General features: G+C 34.6%; 1 protein-coding gene across 3 annotated transcripts; it reads right to left on the bottom strand.

Annotated features, from left to right (window-relative positions):
- Positions 1-1,421: 1,421 nt before the first annotated feature.
- Positions 1,422-22,995, bottom strand: LOC127869255 (ras-related protein Rab-8A-like). 3 transcript variants are annotated; one of them, XM_052411638.1, is made up of 7 exons: positions 22,781-22,995; positions 12,525-12,585; positions 8,892-8,952; positions 8,307-8,384; positions 7,058-7,147; positions 5,120-5,236; positions 1,422-4,524 (listed from the first exon to the last, which is right to left on the bottom strand). In XM_052411638.1, the coding sequence occupies exons 1-7, from the start codon at positions 22,902-22,904 to the stop codon at positions 4,429-4,431; spliced, it is 627 nt and encodes a 208-aa protein (XP_052267598.1). In that variant the 5' UTR covers positions 22,905-22,995; the 3' UTR covers positions 1,422-4,428. The 3 variants fall into 3 exon arrangements, with proteins under 3 accessions (XP_052267598.1, XP_052267597.1, XP_052267596.1); XM_052411637.1 differs by lacking the exon at positions 22,781-22,995 and adding an exon at positions 16,468-16,798; XM_052411636.1 differs by lacking the exon at positions 22,781-22,995 and adding an exon at positions 14,936-15,757.
- Between the last annotated feature and the right edge of the window lie 111 nt (positions 22,996-23,106).

The raw sequence follows: 23,106 nt of genomic DNA, 5'->3' as shown, positions 1-23,106 counted from the left end.
GGGAAATCATTACAGGTGCGCTACCTTAAGAGACCAATACTCTCTTTACCCTAGAATCCTAATAAAACTTGAACATTGTGAAGAAGGAAATGCGTGGATTTTCACATATTTTATGCTAAATAATTTACAGAAGTGTGCAAAAAGGTTTCAATACAGCCTCGATGATTGATTATGGTGGGAGTTTTTTTTAAAGATATCAAGTTTTGATGGGGTCTTGTAAAAATGAAAGTAAACACAAATTACAATCATGAATACTTCAAGTCACATTGAAGTGAAATAAGAGCGCTTAGATGGTTTAACTTCTTCTGCCACAGATCTTCCAACATTATACCACTTATATACATGTCCTACCACCAGTATAACACTGATATGCATGTTACCGTGTTATACCTTTCATCTACCTGTTATTACACTCATCTACCACTGTTATACCACTCATCTACTACTGTTATACCACTTATCTACTTCTCAATAACCACTTTTTATACTACTCATCTACTATTCATCAACCCCTGTTCAACCACTCATATACCACTGGTAAATCACTCATCTATCACTGATTGACCATTCAACTTCCACTCGAATACATCTTCCACTGTTATACCACTTATCTACCGCTGTTGTAGCACTGTTATAATCCTCATCCATCGCTTATCTATCACTGATATACCATTCATCTACCACTCATCTTTCATTGATTTACAATGTATTTACCACCGATAAACCACTCATTTATCACTGATATAAAACTCATCTTCAACTGTCATTTCACTCATCTACCACTGATAAAGCACCATTGTGTCACCGGTTAAACCACTCATCTACCACTGTTATACAACTCATCACCCACTGGTATACCACTTATCTACCAATCATCTGACACTCATCAACCACTGATCTACCACTCATCTACAACTGTGAAACCATTGAGATAACACTAATCAACTACCTCACATCTACAACTAATATTTCACTTTAATCCACTAATCTCCTATTCATTTATCAATGTTAAACAACTTATCTACCACTGTTAAGCCACACAACTTCTACAAATCAACCACAGTTATACGACTTATCTACTTATCATCTACCACTGTTGTACCACTAATCTACCAATTCTATACCACTCATCTACCCCTGTCATACCAGTCTTATACCACTATCATACAACTCATATATTACTCACCAAACACAATTATACCGCTCATCTACCATTCATATACTACTCATCTACCATTGTTATACCACTCATCAACTGCTATTATACCACGCATACACCACTCTCATACTATTAATCTACCACTTATCTTCAATGTAAAACCATTCAGATTCTACTCATCTACCACTCACCTACTATTGATATCAAAATAGTGCTGCAATTAAAGATCATAGTACAAAGTAAATAACCTCAAGAAGAAGCCTTGATATTTTATCAGAGTTTATTTCATTTTTTTATGAAATGCTTATCAATTTCTAACATATAATGGGATAGAAACTCATTTTATGAAGCATACTTGTATAGAAAGGAAGGCAATTTATCATACATACACGTAGCTGTCAATAACACAACGAATGATGATACTAAAGAAATGCAGTTCTTTTCATTGTTAGTCAAGTTCTAGGTATTTAACCATAGCCTTGTGTAATGACAGGTGCGTTTTGATATATATCAATAGTGGATCAAAGAGAAAACAACTTCAAAATAAGATATATAAGCAACACATTTACATGTTTAAGAAAAGAACTGGAAAGTCAGTTAAATGTTTATCAAGGCCAACAAGTGTGAAACTGTTTCTGTAGAAACACATTCAGAACAAGAATACTAAACAATAAGAAAAAGGACAGACCGATAAAATGTCTTTATATTATAATAGTTACAAAAATACATCAAAATCAGCTTTAAATGGGATATTCTTAAGTTGTATTGGAAAAATTACACAAACATGTATTTTCAAACCAAACTTAGCAAACATTTTAACTGTAATATTAATGAACAGTACAAGTGACTTTTATTAAAAAAGTTCTTTAATAACAAAATAGTTCACATGATCACAATTACTGAAATTTCTTTATTAATCACTATTTCTGCTGATTACGATATTAAATAAGTACTGTTTACAGCAGACAAGACTAAAATGCAAATCATAATATGAAATATCATAAACATTATGCATGGGAGCTTTATATAATAGACTTGGATACCCATTATAAACTACAAACTGAATAAATATTGCATTACACAAGATAAAACGTTATTTATTACATCCACATAAGCATCACATGACAAGAAAAAGTAAGTATGCATAACTTATGTTGCATTTGTTCAGGTAACATTCTAACAATTAATTGGTAATATGTGATGATTCAAATTGGAAGAGATAGTGAGACCACTGTTGAAATGTTTAAATATTAATTGGGCATTACTGGTAACTTTAACAAATGTGAATGTATTATTGTGAAATCAGCACACTCATTTTTTTAGTTTCGGAATTGAGCAAAGCAATAGCATATGTTTAACAAACAGTTGCAATTTATATTCACAGTGGCATCATTTAAAACCAACAAGTTTAATTATGAAAGGTTCTTGCAACCTTGTCCTGTTGAAGCCATTCTTATTTATCAAAGTAAAATAACATAAATTAATGGTACTCATTGGTCCAGCAAACTCCACCAACTCTTCAATAAGCCTATTTTTACATAAATGGTATGTAGTTGCCAAGTAAATAAAGTTCATCTAGTCCCTTAAAATGTCCCGTCTTAAAAGTCAAGACCAACAGTAACCTTTTTATTACCGTAGAGCTGATTTTATTCAGGTCAGTGGTATATCAAATGTTGTTTTGTATTTCTTATTTCAGAAACATATTCTAATAAATGTTATTTGTTTTCAGCTAAAATTCAGTCACAACTTTAGTTAACATAAGATATTTCATACAACATATCAGTTATTGATATTTTCAGGTTTCACAAGCAACAAAGTAAATTCACATATATATATAGAGAGAGAACAGCCACAACTAAGTTTGGAAATTCATGCTTTTAAGATATTCACTACAAACAATTGTATGGATCAGTTTCGTATTTTATCAAATGCTTGAAAAAGAACTTCATGAAAACAAGAGAAACAATACACACATAATCAGAATTTCAAGTTTATAACAAATCGTCTTTACAAATTATCATGAATCCCAGGTAAGAAAATCAATACATGATTGGCATTTTCAACAATTATCCCTACCACCAACATACAAACAAAATGACCATTTAACAAATCAGTTTGACACTAACATGTGATATTTCCATGAGCTATTCCACTTTGAATTTACAAAACACACACTATTATGCTCTGCAAGACAATCTTAACAAAATCCAAGATGGGTTTATTATGGGTTTTCATAGTGGAATCATATGTTTTCTGTGACATAGACGTTAGTTTAATGTGTAGCTGATCTTAACGGGAAATGTCATTTAAAATCAAGCACCAATTTACGTTCCTTAATTGTATCAGCAAAATAAACATTCCTTTGTGTAGAGCGCACCATATACAACAACACTGATAAAAATCAATTTTTATATTATTTTTCAGGTGTCAAAGGCACGATTGGTAATAATTTGATGGAATTTATTTTCAGTAGAAATTGCTTAAGCTTATTTTTGTTTTTAAAAAATGCTTTAATTCGTATTTTAAGAGAATTTATGAAAGTGAACAGTTTTTGAGGTTGGACTTAAGATGTTATGGGATCATACCATTTAAAATGTCTAATTGTTTAGACTATGTTCACACCACACTTTCAACAAAAGCAAATATGTTCAAGGGTGGTGGCATTTAGGTGGTGAAAAAGCAAGCATGCACATTAGATCTAATGATTTTGATTTCACAAAAATATTCCCTTATGTTTCTCACAGAGTTTGTGTATGATTTATTTTAAATCATCAAAATAAGCAAAGTAAAATAGTAATAGGCTGTAGTGGCATCATTGAAATAATGACAGATCTAAAAATACATGCATACAGATACAATAAGAAAATAATGAGCTATAATGCACACTTAACAACAATTCAATAACAAATTTCCTATGGGTGTATGCTACAATTAAATAGTACTACTACCATATATACATTGAACATTGCATGATCTCTATGTGCAAAACCATCCTAACTGAATTGAAACAATAAACAGTTAATATCGTTTTGCACTTCTTTATATTTATTATCAAAACAGATAAGATATTGCATCGTCAACCAATGAACTTGAGTCTTACATTTGAGTGTTCATATACACAGTATGTTATATATAGCACTGTTTTTTCATTGGTTACTTGTTTTCTTAAATACTCAATTGTAGCCAATCACAATTCATGTAACATAATGTGTATTTTCAAAGCAAAGCATCTGTCCAATCAGATAAGAAATAACAATGTGTTCAACAAATCAAAGAATAGAACACTTCCACCATGATTTCTTGGGTTGATCGGTATTGGCTGTAAGTTTTCTACCGCCGCCTTCCTTTTGTGGTGAATTTGCATCCTGGAGAAACAAAATATCACAATGACTTCTGCTCATAATATACTACTTCTCTATCAATTGTTCAACAATTTATTAAGCTGTTACCATCAAAGAGCATCCTCAATATTGGTTTAACAATTTTGAGACAAAACACATCAGTTTCATTAGCAAAGAGACAACTCATACCAACTCAGTATTTCAACTAAACAAGACCACCTAAATATCTTCAAGCCTGCAAGATAACGTCTTGATTCAAAGACACTTTCAGTCTTTATCAGTTTTCAGGCCATCCTAGTCCATATGTCTAGGACAAATGTTAAAAAGTCTCAAGCCATTTACTGTCCATATAAGTTTTTATGTCTATGGTGATGGAATAGGACTTCTTATAGTCTTAAAATTACACAGTATTTTATGGTCTAACAAACAAATATGATGTTACAGTTTTTAATTCTTAACTTTGATATCTCAATGTTAAAGACAGTCTCTATCAGTCTTAAAGTCTCTCATCATAACACAGTCAATAATGAATAACAATGTCTCTTACCATTATACAGTTACTTAAAGTCTCAATGATTCTTACCATGACACAATCAATTATGATCTCAATGTCTATTACCATTTTGCGGTCCATCTTAGTCTTGATATCTCTGGCCAATGTAAAGAATGCCTCTTCTACGTTGATGCTGGCCTTTGCACTTGTCTCCATGAACTTGATGCCATGTTCTATGGCCAGCTATAAAAAACAATGAGCCGCGCTCTAGGACTAAGTTCATGAACATAAAAAGCCATCCCAGATTTGCCAGTGCAGTCTGTATGGGCAAATCACGGACAACACTTTCCTTTTTTGTTTTTTTTTATAAAAGGATGTTTCTTCTCACAAATTATCCAGTCTCAGTGGAAAGTGTCATCCCTGATTAGCTGTGCTGACAGCACCAGGGTTCATACATGTGCTGAAAGCACATGCTTATCTGGGACAACATTTTACGCACATGCATGAAGCCTCTTATTCAAAGAACACCGCTCAAATATAAAATCTTAAAGTAGAATGAAGATCTGCGAACATGGATCTCAATACCTTGTGCAATTATTGCCAAATGAGACATTTTTGCAAACATGTGATTAAAAATTTAAATAGGCAACAAGGAAGCAATTATTTTCTTACAACATTTTAACAAAAACCAAAGTTTTAACTTTCTTGTAAATACTGTTTGCCATGCAATAATTGAAGTCAATAAGTATGGCTTCAATTGTCTTATAGTATCTCATCATGTTTGATGTTTGTTTTAGAGGTTTAACAATTTAACTGGCTACAAAATGGCTCTTTGTATGACAAATGTTGACAGTTCTTTTCAAAGCGTCGAAAATTGTAATTGAAGCCTAGTTTTTTACAGTCAGAGCCCTGTAAGAACTTATTTAGGTCAAGTTGTGTGCTGTAGCAGCGCATAACAGGTCTTAATAGCGGTACTCCTTACTACCAAAGAGACATGTACAGATACTCCTGCTAGAGTTCATGTTCATGGTCAGTCAGCCAATCATTATGCAAACATTTTTGTTACAGCTTATTTATCAAGACCAAGTGTGTCAACTACAACAGTTATTTACAATTGACAGCTCAGCATGTATGTCATTAAAATAACAAGAGTGCCAAACTGTCACAAGATACGCCTGTTTGAAGATTTTGAACAACTGGATAACTTTACCATGACCCATATTTGAACTTGACCTACATATCATCTAGACTTCTGACCAAATTTGGATGAAAACTACTTCAATTAGAGAGCGGACACCATGCTTAATGCTTGAATTGCATTAAGTGACCCTGTGACCTAGTTTTTGACCCGGCATGACCCATATTCGAACTTGACCTAATTATTGTCTAGATATGACACTTGACCAAGTTTGGTGAAGATCACATGAAAATTACTTCAATTAGAGAGCGAACACCATGCTTAATCCTTGAAATGCACAAAGTGACCCCGTGGCCTAGTTTTCTGACCTGACATGACCGATATTCAAACTTGACTTAGATATTGTCTAGATACTACAACTTCTGACCAAGTTTGGAGAAGATCGGATGAAAAGTACTTCAATTAGAGTGCGGACACCATGCTAAATCCTTGAAATGCACTAAGTGACTCTGTGACCTAGTTATTGACCTGGCATGACCCATATTCGAACTTGACCTAGATATTGCCTAGATACAACTTCTGACCAAGTTTGGTGAAGATCAGATGAAAGCTATTTGAATTAGAGATTGGACACTGCTGTGGACGCCGCCAGTCGCCCACCGCCCGCCAAGGGTGAAACTATAATACATCGACGGGCGTTTAAAAAATAATAAATAAAACATTTATTGATATACCTTATTCAACATATAATTTTCAATGCTTACACTTGGATATACACATTTATTGGACATATTTCTTGAACTTGAGGGAAAGTATTTGCCAATATTTGCGAAAAATGACACATGAAATTTAAACCAGTTCTTCAATATTCTTTGGGATGATTATTTTCTTTGCTTCAAATATTTTCTTAGGTCTTAACAACTCACCTGCTCTCCCTTCTCCTTGCTCACTTGCCGTTTGTCATTCATGTCACATTTATTACCAAGAATCATCTTCTCAACGTCCCGAGATGCGTGCTGAATTTAGAGAAGAAACATTAATCTACTAAACACTAACTGTAATGACAACTTTAAATCACAATGGCACTGAAGTAAATGTGAAAGAAAATTGTCTAAGTTTCTAGTTTAGATATATAACATTTAATAATGTACCTTTAGAAAAATAGATTTTTTGTGTACAAGTATATTTTAATGTAGAGTCACCTGGCATTATACATGTACAGAAAAGAACGTTTACATTGTCCTCTAATAGCCTTTAATATTTATACCATAATAATATTAAATGTACTTTTCAACAGATTCATTTTCTAGAGAAGTACAGGCTGCTTGATGGGTAAACAGAGGTAGCGATTGACAGACAGACAAAAGGCATCATAGCGCAAAATAATTGTACCAAGTTTCATGATCATGCGTTGGTAATTCAACTTGGTAATGACAATTACAATATTAAGTTTTGTTCAATCTTCAGCTAATGAAAGAGGCCATGTAGGAATGGGTTGAGGAGCAATTTATCAACATAGACAAAGAGATGACCACAGGCAGCAGTAAGAAGGCCTACACAAACGTCAAGACCCTCACAATGACGGGAATCTCCTGGACTAGAGTGCTGCAGTCCTTAAAATGTTGACCTAATACTGCAGGGAACTTTATACTCGCTTAAACCAAACCCTTTTCTCCTTCAAAACGATTCCAGACCAGAAGCAACCAAAGAACATCTATACTTAACGTCCCTTCTGATAAAGCATGGAGGACAGGCAATGACTGCAGCAGTAAGGAAATTATGCCAAAAGATCAGGAAGAAAAGAAATGGCCAAAAGAGTGGACCCAGTCTCTTGTCAACCCCCTATCAAAAAAGGTTAACCTAAATTGTGTGAAAATTTAGGTACCGCACCATCAGCCTCATCAGAAGCGCTGTCGGTATTGTGCCTGTTCAATATTTCGGATCCAAGAATATAAGCATACCAAATTGCATCAAAGTAGCTTAAATAGTTTGGGAGAAATCATGGGGAAAAAACCTGCAGACCGGCAGAAAGAAAGAAAGCAAGACTGTCAGAGGAGCAAAACCTATATCCTCCTTAAGTGAAAAAGGTAAGAAACTCAGCTGGTAAAATTGAAAGGCGAGTGGCATTTTACAGAATTTTACATCCCTTTTTAGGAAACACTGACAATATCATACCTCTTCAATATTTCGGATCCAGTTCCTGATGTTATCGAAGGACTTCTCGTTTGTGATATCGTACACCAGCATGATCCCCTGAAGCAAATAAATTGATAAATAAACAGAATTGAAAGCTTTTAATAACTAGGTGTTCGTTAACTTTTGAAAACATTTTTTTTTAATCTGGAATGTTTGAAATGTCTGAAGGTGGAAATGTGTTTATAACTTAACAGAGTGAAATTATACGACTAAAACACTATTAAAGGAGGTAACAAATCTATGGAAACAAACAGCTGAATTTAGTTTGACCTTTGAATTAGTAATTTGTGAATGCCTTGGTATGTGAAAGGCCTCGTTTTTTTTTTGATCAACAATGTCCTTAGTTAATAAGTACTTTGAAAGGCTCAGTTTAAGGGAAGACTGACCCCTGGAGCATGTGGTGTTCTGCTGAGTGTTATTCATCATCAAATATCTAATCGATGTAGGCGATCTCAGACAGCTGATAGAGTGAAACATGTGACCTCATCAGGATTCAAATACACAGAGGTTCAAATATGGAAGATTAAAGGGGGTCAAATAACAGATAAATGTGACACAACTCACCATAGCCCCTCTGTAGTATGCTGTGGTGATTGTCCGGAACCGCTCCTGGCCGGCGGTGTCCCTGAAAAGAGTTGAATCACACTCTGAGAAAACGAAACTTAACGCATGCAGTACATGGAACTTAGTACAGTATAGTCCCAGTCAGTGCAGTCTGCATAGGCTAATCAGGGAGGACACTTTCGTTGGGAAAACAGAACTTAACGCATGCGGTACATAGAATATAGTACAGTATAATCCCAGATTTGTCTGTGCAGTCTGCATAGGCTAATCAGGGAGGACACTTTCAGCTTTCTGCCATTTTTCTTTTAAAGGAAGTCTCTTGTTTGTGAAAATTTTAAGGGAAAAGCAATACAGTTGGTCAACTTATGAGCAAAAAAAAGAAAATGAGCCACGTTCTAGTTAAACCAGGCTTTATTCATGTGCTTAAAGTGTTTTCCTAATTAAGACTGTGCTGTCTGGATGTCACTTTGTGCTTTTATAGAAGTTTCAATTTAAAGAAAGTCTCTGATTAATTAAAATCCAGTCTAGGCAGACAGTGTCATCTAATATTTGCACATTGTGTGTAGTCAAGTAAGATGACATTTTACTTGATAACTATTACTTCATAGCATTTGGGCCAGGTGGATGAAAACAAATAAGGAGATAACAGGTTAAAGCCCTGTATATCTGAAATATTAAAATTTTGCATCAATAATCAGTAAGTCATCTATCTTTGTTGTTACAATGGTTATATTATCAGAATAATTGATAGAGGTAGTACACACACATTTGTTCAGTTTTAAAACTAGGCTGATATATGACTATTTCATGTTCTGAACTTGACATCTTAGATAAACAATCACAAACAGTAGAATCACTTCCTTATTTTAAAATCATGCTTCATTTGTTCAACATTATTACATAATAACTCAACTTTTCCATGGTATATGACAATAATATTACATTTTAATCTTTGGAAAGACATTTAAACTTCTATTTAATTTCAATTTGAGAGCCTTTTTGTATTAATGAACGTGACAAAATAATGGCAATTACATGCATTGATAAAAATAAATATTAACAAGAGGGCAAAGATGGCCCTAGTTCGCTCACCTGAGAAGAGTCGGTTCATTCAATCTTTACCAAATGTCAAACTTGACCTAGATATTGTCCAGACAAACATCCTGGTCAAGTTTCATCATTATTTCATCTGCGAGTCATAATTAATATACCTATGAAGTTTCCTGATCCTAGGCGTAAGCATTCTTGAGTTATCATCCAAAAACCATTTTTCCAAGTTGAGTCAGCGTGACCTTGACAGCCATTGTGTGAATACGTTATTTGGCACTGTGACCTTGACCTTTGACCTAGTGACCTGATAATCAATAGGGGTCATGATCAATATACCTATGAAGTTTCATGAACCTTGGTAGAAGCGTTCTTGAGTTATCATACAGAAACCATTTTACTTTTTCAGGTCACCGTAACTTTGACCTTTGACCTAGTGACCTGAAAATCAATAGGGTTCATCTTCGAGTCATGATCATTGTACCTATGAAGTTTCATGATCCTAGGCATAAGCGTTCTTGAGTTGTCATCCAGAAACCATTTTACTATTTCAGGTCACCGTGACCTTGACCTTTAACCTAGTGAGCTGAAAATCGATAGGGTTCATCTGCGAGTCATGATCATTGTACCTATGAAGTTTCATGATCCTAGGCATAAGCGTTCTTGAGTTATCATCCAGAAACCATTTCACTATTTCAGGTCACCGTGACCTTGACTTTTGACCTAGTGACCTGAAAATCAATAGGGGTCATCTTCGAGACATGATCAATGTACCTATAAGTTTCATGATCCTAGGCATAAGCGTTCTTGAGTTATCATCTGGAAACCATTTTACTATTTCGGGTCACCATGACCTTGACCTTTGACCTAGTGACCTGAAAATTAATAGGGGTCATCCACGAGTCATAATCAATGTTCCTATAAAGTTACATGATCCTAGGCCTAGGCGTTCTTGAGTTATCATCCGGAAACCATTTTACTATTTTGGGTAATCGTGACCTTTGACCTAGTGACCTGAAAATCAAAAGGGGTTATCTGCGAGTGATGATCTATGTAGCTATGAAGTTTCATGATCCTAGGCAAAAGCGTTTCTTGAGTTATCATCTGGAAACCATTTTACTGCTTTGGGTCACCGTGACCTTTGAACTAGTGACCTGAAAATCAAAAGGGGTCATCTGCGAGTCATGATCAATGTATCTATGAAGTTTCATGATCCTAGGCCTAAGTGTTCTTGAGTTATCATCCAGAAACCATTTTACTATTTCGGGTCATCGTGACCTTGACCTTTGACCTAGTGACCTAAAAATCAATAGGTGTCCTCTGCGAGTCATGATCAATGTACCTATGAAGTTTCATGATCATTGGCATAAGCGCTCTTGAGTTATCATCCGGAAACCATCTGGTGGACGGACGGACCGACATGAGCAAAACAATATACCCCTTCTTCTTCGAAAGGGGGGGGGGGGCATAATGAGAAAACTGCCCCCCTCCCAGCAGCCATGTTATTCAACTGACCGGAACCATGTTTGAACTCAACTCTCGTATCAAGGAAACAAATGTTCTCAGCAAATTTCATGAAAATTGGGCCAAAAATGTGACTTCTACTGTGTTCACATGTTTTCACTATATACATATAGAGAAAAATGCCCCGCCTACTTGCGGCCATGTTTTTTCACCAATCCCGACCATTTTTACACTTGTCTGAGTTATCAATAAAACCAATGTTTTGACCAAATTTCATGATGATTGGGCAAAAATTGTGACTTCTAGAGTTTTTACAAGGTTTCTCTATAGCCAAATAGGGAAAAGTGCCACTATATACATATAGAGAAAAATGCCCCGCCCACTGGCGGCCATGTTTTTTCACCGATCTCAACCACTTTCGAACACGTTCGAGACATCAATTGAACCCATGTTTTGACCAACTTTCATGATGATTGGGCAAAAAATTGTGACTTCTAGAGTGTTTACAAGGTTTCTCCATAGCCAAATAAGGAAAACTACCCCGCCCACTGGCGGCCATGTTTTTCAACGGCTCGGAACCAATTTTGAACTCAACCAAGATATCATTGAGACAAACATTTTGACAAAGTTACATGAAGATTGGGCATGAAATGTGACTTCTACAGTGTTTACAAGGTTTTTCTTTTTTTTTGACCTAGTGACCTAGTTTTTGACCCAGCACAACCCAGTTTCGAACTCGGCCGAGATTTCATTGGGACAAAGCTTCTGACCAAGTTTCATGAAGATAGGACAAGAAATGTGGCCTCTAGAGTGTTTACGGGCAAATGTTTACGGACGGACGGACATACGACGGACAAAGACCGGTCACAAAAGCTCACCTGAGCAATCAGGTGAGCTAAAAATAAATCTATATCACGTGCTACAAACCTTTCTTAATTAAACAATGTAGAATTTCACTTTCACTACTCCCACTCTCACTTAGCAATTCTGTTACAATGCTTATGTATAAACTGGGGTTGTCACTGGTTATTTGAAGCTACAAAAAATATACTCAAATACATCTGCCATCTAATATTCCTGGTAACGTCTACTAAAATTACTTCTAAATTAAAATCATCTTACCATATCTGGAGTTTGATTTTTTTACCATCCAACTCTATAGTGCGAATCTTGAAATCTATACCTGAAATGACAAAAATTCATAGAATTTAAATTTTCCTTTTATAAACCATCTGTCTTAGCCAAAGACGTGCCGGTCATAACAAACAAATACAGATTTATCACGTAATTTAACAGAGGCCATTTAAAGGCCTCTTGGCAATTAAAATTGTCCTTAAAATTAGGAAGTTTTCAATAAAACAAAATTACCCAAATCAGCAATTAAAGTGAAATTTTTTTCCAAAAACATTAGGTTTGGGTCCCTTTCTGATAAAAAAAAGAACAAATACTCACACCCCATTTCATCTCCTTTACAAACTGTATGTGTTACAGACATGGACACCAGAAAACAATGTTTGGCCACAAATAGATGTAATATTGCCATTTATGACATCGACCTCGTGCTACATAGACATTTGAGGTAGGGACTTCGATTTTGGAAGTTTGCTCTGCACAAAGTGATCAATGTTGCTAGTTGTTTTGAAATTGCCCAATTAAGCAAGACTATTGACAAGCAATAAAAGTCCCCTACAGGTGAAACTCCACCATTTTCAGCAATATTTCTAGTCTATTTGTTGTCATAGCAACCATTATTCTTGAAGAAGGAACAAAATGAAATGACGTGCACAATCTCCATATTGCCATATGTCCATATTTCAAGTTTTATGAAAAAATATGAAGAACTTTTAAAGTTATCCCTGAGAATCCACCATTTTCAGCAATATTGCTAGTCTATTTGTTGCCATAACAACCAGAATTCTTGACATAGGAACAAAATGAAATGACGTGCATAATCTCCAAATTGCCATCTGTCTATGTTTCATTAGTTTCATGAAAAAATATGAAGAACTTTTAAAGTTATCGCAGGATCCAGAAAGTGTGACGGACAGACTGACTGACTGCCAGACAGAGTGCAAACCATAAGTCCCCTCCGGTGAAACCAGTAGGGGACTAATAATCAAGTTACTGTTCAGACAAGATAAGAATGTTAAGAGAATCAACAGTATGCACATTTTATAGTATTAAGGACAGTTAGAAAGATTGTGCCAAAGTTCCACTGTAAATATAATTCACCTGAATCAGTATGGGCTGCCATTACAGATTCACGACAGCCCTCCTGATGTCCCACATCCACATGCCAGATGGGCAAGGGATATGAGTGTGGGGGCAGAGGTGAGCACAAAAGAACTCAACATTAGTCCAGATGTGTTACACTACAGACAGAAAGTGCAATGAAAGCATAATAATAATTACTGGCAATACATCGAAATTCATTGTACAAGCACCTTAATCAATGCATCCAAAATTGTCACTAATACATGTATTTAATGAACTTTCAATATTATCCAATCATCACACATGGACATGTTCAAACTTACTACTTGTTAAGGTATTTTAAATTAAAGATCATGTGCGTTTTTATTGAGTTTTTCTCAACATATGATGGTTTGATACATGAGCTGAATAGAAAACAATAACTTAGACACAGTGTGAACTTTTTATGGCTAAATGTCAGTATATTATATGTGAATTCTAACAATTTCAGTAATAAGGTGTTCATTAGTAGGAAGTCATGTTATTGGCAAATAATCTTTTTTAAGTCGTTCCAAGGAAAAGGATGACATGCAATCTCAAATAGACATACGTTGAAATTATTTAAATACAATATGTAATGAACATGTAGTGTATGTCATGTGCATCATAGAATCATACGACCTGTGACAAGCGATAGATTTAAGCCATGAGTCCTATGGTAGCTCCAGACCAGCCTGCTCATTCCCGCAGTCTGGCCAGGAGCTACCCTGTCCACAAGGTTATGTGGTCTCAATAGCAGATGGGGAACCTGCTGACAAAGCTGTGCTGTGCAGGCTGATCTGGAGCTACGCTGGCTGCAAATGGATTATGACCCATTTTTGTATGATGCAGCTCCTATGATGGCTCACAGAGGAAACAAAAGCCTACTGGTCATTATAAGTAAACCTTGGAAACAGGTACATGTAACTGAAGTGTTTGTCATAAAAGTGACAAAGATACCCCTAACATGTGTTAAGAGGTAGAAAGAGGCTTAATTTGTGTAATGTTTAATGCCAGATGATCAAAATTGCACATAAACAAGTTCATATCATTAACGTCAACACAATCGAGTTTCAATGCTGTACTTTGAAAAATGTTGGTGAATGCCTTCTGACAAACATGTGTCTACAGGCAAAATAAACAGACACACTTCCAGTCCCATGGTAATTCCAGTATACCCCCTTTACCTTGTTACGAAGGCTACCCCTTTTACTTTGTAAAGAAGGCTAAAACTATATAAACGTTAATGATAAGTGTTCAAATGCACCTGTTATAGTTTTACCTCTTAACCCAATTCTTACCAATGGTGCTTATAAATACGGGGCTAAAGGTGTTGTCACAGTAGCGGTACATGAGGGAGGTCTTCCCCACGGCACTGTCACCTATAGCAAGGACCTTCAAAGTGATTAATTTACAGGACGCTTCTGTCTCTTGGTTTATCTCTTCAGGCTTTGTCGTCGAATATTCTTCATAGATTTCTGCTTCATTAGACAGGGCTGAGTCTTTTTTCTTTTCCATGTTGGTTTTATTTTTTTTTTTTTTATTAAAATAATCTGTTATTTTGTTAATTACATAAAAATTGTTATAAATTTGTGGTTACAAATCTTTAATTTTTAGCAATCTTTTGTTTCTGTTTAAATTTCTTTTACATCTTTATTTTACTGTTTAATAGCTGTGAGTAAGTTGTGCTAACCAAAACATACTTTACACAATGTAATGTATCACTTTAAAACTACTGATTACATAACTATTGCATTTAAATAATTATTATAATTATATCAGCAAGAACTAAAATATGAACATGTATTCAATTATTTCTTTACTTGGAATGCACTTATTGTTAAATATTCACTTTTCCCAAACTAAACATTATTCCTTTGTCACAGAACTGTACGACCAAAATCCCACGGACAGTGTCATATCTTGGCAGAAATGCAGACATAAATGTCAACTTTACACTTCCATTCAACATCCCATATCAAACCAACACTCACAAATGAATATAAAGATTAAGATACTAGTTTTTTATACATAAATGCTATACACATAACTTTCCAAAACACGTCTTCATATCACTGAAATATGTAAGCTGACTTAACTTTGATTGTTCCTGCAATATTATACTGATAGAGAGCAACATAACATTGAGGGTTTGGAGATAAGATAATTTTATATGAAAAGGTGCACTTTCAATTCATAGGCTAGTGTGTAATAATTGCTGTCAAGATAAGATAAATGGCATGAGACTGTCAGTCATATTTCTTACACACATAAATTACTGGAGTTATTGCCCTCATCAAATGTATTCCAAGAGCCTCACCAGCGCCTGCACACAAACAAAAATAACAACACAATAATGGAAATGCAACTGGTTAATAATGTATTCAAGAACTTGTCATAGATTTTATTACCTGTACTTTAAATTATTGTGCACGGTTTTATTTGTACGAACAATGCAATCAACAAGATGTCTTATATGTACAACAAAAATTAAACAATATTTCTGCAGTAACAAGTTTAATATACACTAAATGCAGGTTTAATGTGACCATAAAACTCCAAAGGAGTCCACTCCATGGTGTTTATCTATGAATTGCGCAATATTCAACTTTTTTTAATTCTAGCTTTTGGCCATAATTTTTGTTCGCCAGGTGGGCAATCAGCATGGATATTTTCATTCAGATTTTTAACGGCCAGTGGGCTGTCGTTAAGTTTTAAGACTGGGAATATTTGGAGAATGCCATTAAAACTATTTTCATGACTAATCACACAATTTCTTTGACCTGGCTTGGAATCGATCCATCGTAAGTAAAAGTAGTAATTTAGATCTTACCCAGTGTACAAATGTACAGATGTGTAAACGTGCCCTTACATATCCAATATATCAGGCTCGTTTTCCCTACAGCTGTATCTCCCAACATCACCACTTTAAAGAGGGCCTCTATGTCTGCAACCGTTGACACAGCACTATCCTCATCCATCGTTACATCTCAATCATGTTTTTAAAGCCATGCATAATGTTAATAGACATTTGTTTTTACTTTTGTCCTTTTTTATTTAATTATTTTAATTGCACAATCTTAAATCGATTGTTTTTTTCAGTTTATGTAGATTAGTAAAAATTATACTAAGGTCATGGTTTATGTTCTTAGCGGCAAATTATATTGCAAACACAATAAATGTACAAATATGACACAAAATCTTTTGCAAGATCAACAATTTTGTACAATTATTGTAAACATACATTATACCCTGATGATGCTCATAGTCAAATGTGTCAAACTTTTATCACAGTACCGGTATATCAGTAATTTAAATATATCCATGCAAAGACAAATTATAATTGTTAAAAACTACACTGTAAATCAGCAAAATATTTGATAAAAGAGAAGCAATGTATATACCTGTAAAAAAATATATGGATCATACGATCATAACTTGTACACCAGATAACATACTTCCTGTCAACACAAAACTTTAAAGTCGTTTGATATTATAGTGATTATTTACCAGCAAAACAGGTGGTGTTGGAGAGCTCCGTGATCAACTTATCTTTTTTTGTTGTCAAGAGTTTCTTACTTTTTTATCTTAACCAAACTGTTTGTATAGGAAGTTAGTTATTTGAATTCTTAAGTAATTGAGTATTTTTCTAATTAGCACAATATACAAGGAGACACATAAACCTTAATTTTGAGTGCAAACAGTGACCTTGGCTGTTGACCTTCACCCAAAGTGAAAACAAAAATGAAGTTGTTGTACACTGTATGTGGGCCGGGCTCTGTGACAAGGGGGTTTAATGAATGTACATAAAGTGTCGTCCCTGATTAGCCTCTGCAGTCCGTAAAAGCTAATCAGGGACAGCACTTTCCGCTTTTATGATTTTTTTCAAGAAAGTCTATTCTTAGCAAAAATCAAGTTTTTGCGGACAGTGTCGTCCCTGATTTAGCCTGTGCGGTCTTAACTAGTTTACGACACTTAACACACATGCATTAAATCCCCTTTTTCACTAAGCACGGCTTATATATATGCTTGGATCACAATAACTCAATTATTTCTCGAGAAAATTAAGCCTAAACCGTTTTCTATATTCAATAATATAATTAAGTAATAGTGACATTGACTATGATCACACATGTCCCACATGCAATCCCTGGAGAAATCAAAGCGCTGAATTAAGGCACTGAATTTGTTCGCTGTTGTACAATCTTAGACGCAACTCAGTTTTCGAAATTATGTTATAGCTTTTTATATCGCAAGTTTGAAATGACCACAACCCATTCAAATTTAGAAAGAGTGTGTCTTAAAACACAGGTCGAGATGTGTTGTTTTTTTTCAAATCATTGATACAGCTAATCAGTGTGCAGATGCTAATCTGATTTGACATGCATTAAGCCCCATTTTCCCTGAAAGCAGCCAATATGTACAGATTTCAATGGTCTATAGACTGGCCAACGTTGTCTTACAAGCTGTTAAATACACACTATGTACTTTACCAGTGAGAACAGGCAGATGCAATGGTTAAAGCAGACGCTTTTAGCATTCTGTCGTCTGCTAAATTTTACTGCAGTTATACACACAGGCAGTCACTGGTTATGGTTCCTAGCGTAGCTAAGGCATACTGATTTGCAAAATTCGGTCTGCATTATTTGTGAGCTAATGCTCACAAATAAAAATCAATGTATAAAGTTTCATTGCAATTGATCAATTAGTTTTCCAGTTATCAAGGACAAACAATTCTTCCATATCCATCACCAGTGACCTTCAACATGAATTCACACAGTAACAGCCCATGTACAACCCCATGCTAAATATGGTTTTAAGGCATTATATTGAAGGCAGTTTAAATACAATAGCTCAATTTGTTACGGATTGATTTAGAAAAAAACATTTATCTCTTTTTAGTAACAGTGACCTTGACCCCATCTGAAATCTAAAATGAACTTTGATTAAACACAACTATGTATAAAGTTGCATGAAAATAGCTACATGTGTTTTGAGCTACAAAGTAAAATCCATTCTTTATCAATTTTGAGTAATTGTGACATTGACCTCTTGCATACCAGATACTTGCAACCCATTAGCAAGCACTAGATATTATGTATTTATATATTCATTTCCATGACAACAGACAAATTAACAAATGAATTTTTGAGTATAATTTGTGTTCTATATTTATTAAAAATGACCTTGCAATCCACAGATGTGTCTGTATATGAGGTGTTAATTTGAAAGAAATTATTTATTTTGTGGATTCCATTTTACTATTTAAAATAAAATAGTGAATTGACCCAACCCATCCCTATAAAATCTTAAAAGTGTAAAAAAAAACATAAATTATTTCTTATTTCAAACTAGACTTGCCAAACGTGGCTTATGGGGTCATTTTAAAATGAAGAAAAAAACACCATATAAGTTTGAATGATATTCCTTAAGCCATTCCTGAGAAAATAGTTTACCAAAACAATTGTAACTTGAGATACAGGGCCTAATAGTGTAAATTGATAAGTGTAAATGCTCCTTGTTATGAAAAATTTCAAACTTGTGTTACCAATCTGAGCCAATGGGCTTACTTAAATATGGGGAATACATGTTTAAAGTTTGAACAAAACCACTCGAGCCATTGCGGAGAAGTTACCTTACTGAAAAACATTAAACTTGCTCGAAACTAGAAAAGCTCTCTTTTTGTTCACATATTAAAACAAGCTAAAAAAACGTAAATACAAAATATAAAGCATGTAATTACTACCAAAGTTTTATCAAAAAGAGTTCTTTTGCAATATCAGGAAGTTAAGAGGGTAAGGTCAACTCTTTTATCTCGTACACAACACTGTCTATATCAGGAAGTAAACATTTTTTTGTATAAATGCAGATATTTTAAGAGTACAAGTTCATGTATCTTCTTCTTATTTGTTTATTTATAGTCAGGGGTGTGATTGAGGCAAAGTCAGAGGGCGGAAAATTCTGTCGACTGATTTTGACTACGAGAATAAGGCAATGACAAACCTTAAAACAGATATTAAAATGAACAACTTCTTGAACTGCTTAACAATATTTGTTTATAACAACCTGTTGAACTTCACATTTAACATACATGTACTGATGATGCAAAGTAGACAGAATTTACTGTGATCAATAGCAGCATTTTTTCAATGTATTGAATTACAGTAGATCATGAACTAAATATAAACAAACACACTTGAATGTTCTTTTTGTGTGAATGATGTATTAAAATGAGTTAAATTAATATTTAATTTGTTTAACTTTCAATATCTTGCATTTCACATCTTCAGTTCAATGCTATTTCAGTTAACTGAACAGCGTGACAAAGATAATAAAGCAGAATATGCATATGAATCTTGTTATACACAGATCCACTAACATATAAATCAAATCATGTTTGTCTATTTCCATGTTCGAACGATACTCCTCTAGAATTGTTTTACTTCACGAGTAAACTGATCTCCAATTTGCAAACACTGGTTTCCGTGACACAAATTCACTGTGCACATTTCTAAACAAAATATGTGTTGTATCTAAAACGTAGTCTTTTTCGTTGACAAACACATTTCATTATTCCTATCAAACTATATGATGTCAGTCGTTAATTGGATTGCTATTTGTCATTTTAATAATCTTAATTTTCGCTTCACAGCGGCGCCATTTGCAAGAAAAGCAGCTTAGAAATACCTAACACATTTTAAGAAACATATTTGAATTGGAAGATTGGGAAACGACAGCCAATTATATCGCTCGTTTTAAAAATGCTTAGGCAGAATCTACCAGTGTAAAATGCGGAGAGATTTCGCTGCCCATGGATATTTCGGGCCGCTTATGAAATAAGTCCGCGGAATCAGTGGTACCCCACATTTTTTAAAACGAATTAACGCGAATCTAAGAAGTGACCCCCGGGACAACCCGATCCGGGGAAATCCGCGGAAAAATCACACCCCTGATAGTTTATGTACACAGCTTCCTATATAACAGAGTATTGTTGTTGTAATGACTAAGTCAGCTTGATTTATATATAAAATTCTACCTTATCACACAGACTTTTTGTAAACCATATAGCAGGGGTCAACCTTGAACCTTTTACCACTTAGATACCTATTTTGATGTGTTTGTAGTCCCTTTGAAAGTTTAAGACCTTCTTACTAAATTCAAGTTTTAAAGGCTTCATTTCAAACCCTTAGATACTGATGAATAAACAGCTTACATGTAATACCTGAACAGACTGTGAGTTACGCGTAGGCTGTTCTGGTTTTATGCTGTTTGCACATAGCCATTTTCACTTTGCTTCTGAGTAGGAAAGGCTTAAGGTAGTCCAATCATCCGGGTCCAGTCAACAAAGAGTCTGCTAGTCAAACAGGACAAGTAAAAAAAGTGACAGTCTTTTTTTCTTGAAAGCGACTTGTTCAAAGATTTTTGCATCTTGTAAGTTCTTCAATCAATGCTTTTTATTGATAAATTTAAACAACAGATCTTAAAAGCTCCAGTGTAAAACATAAATAGATTTCAAACAAGAAAAACCCCTGTTTACCCCCACCTGGGCTCAAACAACTGACCTTTAGATTAAAAGGTAAGTGCATTTAGTATCATGGATTAAAAGGTAAGTGCATTTAGTATGATTTACCACTAAGCCATCCGGGCTGTTATGTTCCGTCATGCATTTTATATTATAAAGGGGTTTTTGCACAGATTTTGGCATGTATTGAACTTCAATTTGTAGTTTGTCATTAAATGCTTTATATTGATAAATGAAAACATTGGATCTAAAAAGCTTCATTAAATAAACAAGAATACAATTAAAAAAAAAAAGTAACCCTCAACTGGGCTCGAACCACTGACCCCTGGAGTCCTGGAGTAAAAGTCTACTGCTTAGACCACTCGGCCATCCGTGCTCATACAATGAGGGATGTATTTTTTAATTTATATATGCAATCCTCGTAGTTTCACAAAATATAACTACGGCAACATATCTTTCCAAATTATTCAATCGTTTCACATTGCAACGCTTTATAATTTTCAGGTTTTCAAATCGTCAAAAGATGCATATAATGGATATTTTAGAGCATAGTAAATGTTCGGTATTACTGTTTCCTCACAAATATCATAACTACAACGAAAATTTGAGAATCTGAAACAACTTCTTTAATTTTGTAAATTTACCAAAATGTGAAAAGGCCCCTTTAAATACCGGGTAAGCAATCCATGTCTTGAAATTACAACGAAACACAACATAAAAACACACCTAATTATTCAATGGTTTCTCATTTGGAAATTTAACGGAACCTTTATACTTATGGTATATTTGTTTTGAATTGATTATAAATCTGTTACAACCTTTACGTGTCGAAAAAATGTTTTGATAATATTATGCATTAATAGCACAATTTCCAGGTGGAAAACTTTTTTTTACATGAAGGCGTATGACGCAATCAAACGTTTTTTTGTAAGATCGCATGGCAATCAATTTAAATACCCTTGTCCAATAAAAGCTGTGTCCCACATTATGCACTGTACTCTTTACACTTCTGAAAATGGTGTAGCCATATGGTTGTGTTAATGAAATTTTAATGAAATTCTCAAACATATTTACCAACATAAATGTTTAAGATTATTTTTTCGTAAGTGATGTTGTAATTAGATCTATGTTGGATTATTTGATAATTGTGAACATAAGAAAAGTGTTATGTATACAGTCATCAATACAATTCAGTTTATATGCATGAATTGGCGAATCATCGATGTCACAGATTTCCACTGCGATCACGGTGAATCGCGGCAAATCACCGCAAAATTGAGGGGAATCAGCGCGAAGATTATCGTGCTCTCGCGCGACGGCGGTGTGACGAATCATGTGAAATCGCGGTGATTTTCCACTCAAAAAGCAAACTGTCCGCCTTGACTCCACGAATTAGGCAACATAGCATGCATATTATTAATAACTTCTCCAGATTTCATCGGATCCTTAGTTTAGATTAGTTAGCCTTTAACTTTAAGGCATACTGGTGTATCTGCCCATGGCTTCGGCAGGAGGCATGTTGTACGAGGCCGTATGTTCATTATTGTTACGGGCTGTACAATTATTAGCTTTATTTCCCCACCCAGATTAAACTTCTACAACTTTTTTAGAAGAGAGTTCTTACCGATAGTAGATATAAATGTGGCATTAAATGCATCTTCTGAGAATCGAAATAGGACACACGTTTTCCCAACACCGCTGTCACCAATCAGTAGCAGTTTGAAGAGATAATCGTAGGTCTTAGCCATTGTTTTTAAAAGAAAATGTCAGATTTTTTAGGAAACTCCCTTCATTTACGATGTTGTAAGAATGACGTCACAGTGTGTTTTCCGGTGTCCATTTTGAAAAGTATTCCTCGTAAAAATAGCGAATTGAGCAAGACTCACGTGGCACGGAGATGATTACGCATACAATTAGTTCTTATAAAGTTTGTAAATTGCGGGTGTATGT

This window comes from Dreissena polymorpha, chromosome 2, assembly GCF_020536995.1.
Source record: "Dreissena polymorpha isolate Duluth1 chromosome 2, UMN_Dpol_1.0, whole genome shotgun sequence".
NCBI lineage: Eukaryota > Metazoa > Mollusca > Bivalvia > Myida > Dreissenidae > Dreissena > Dreissena polymorpha.
This window is presented reverse-complemented; position numbering and strand designations above follow the sequence as displayed.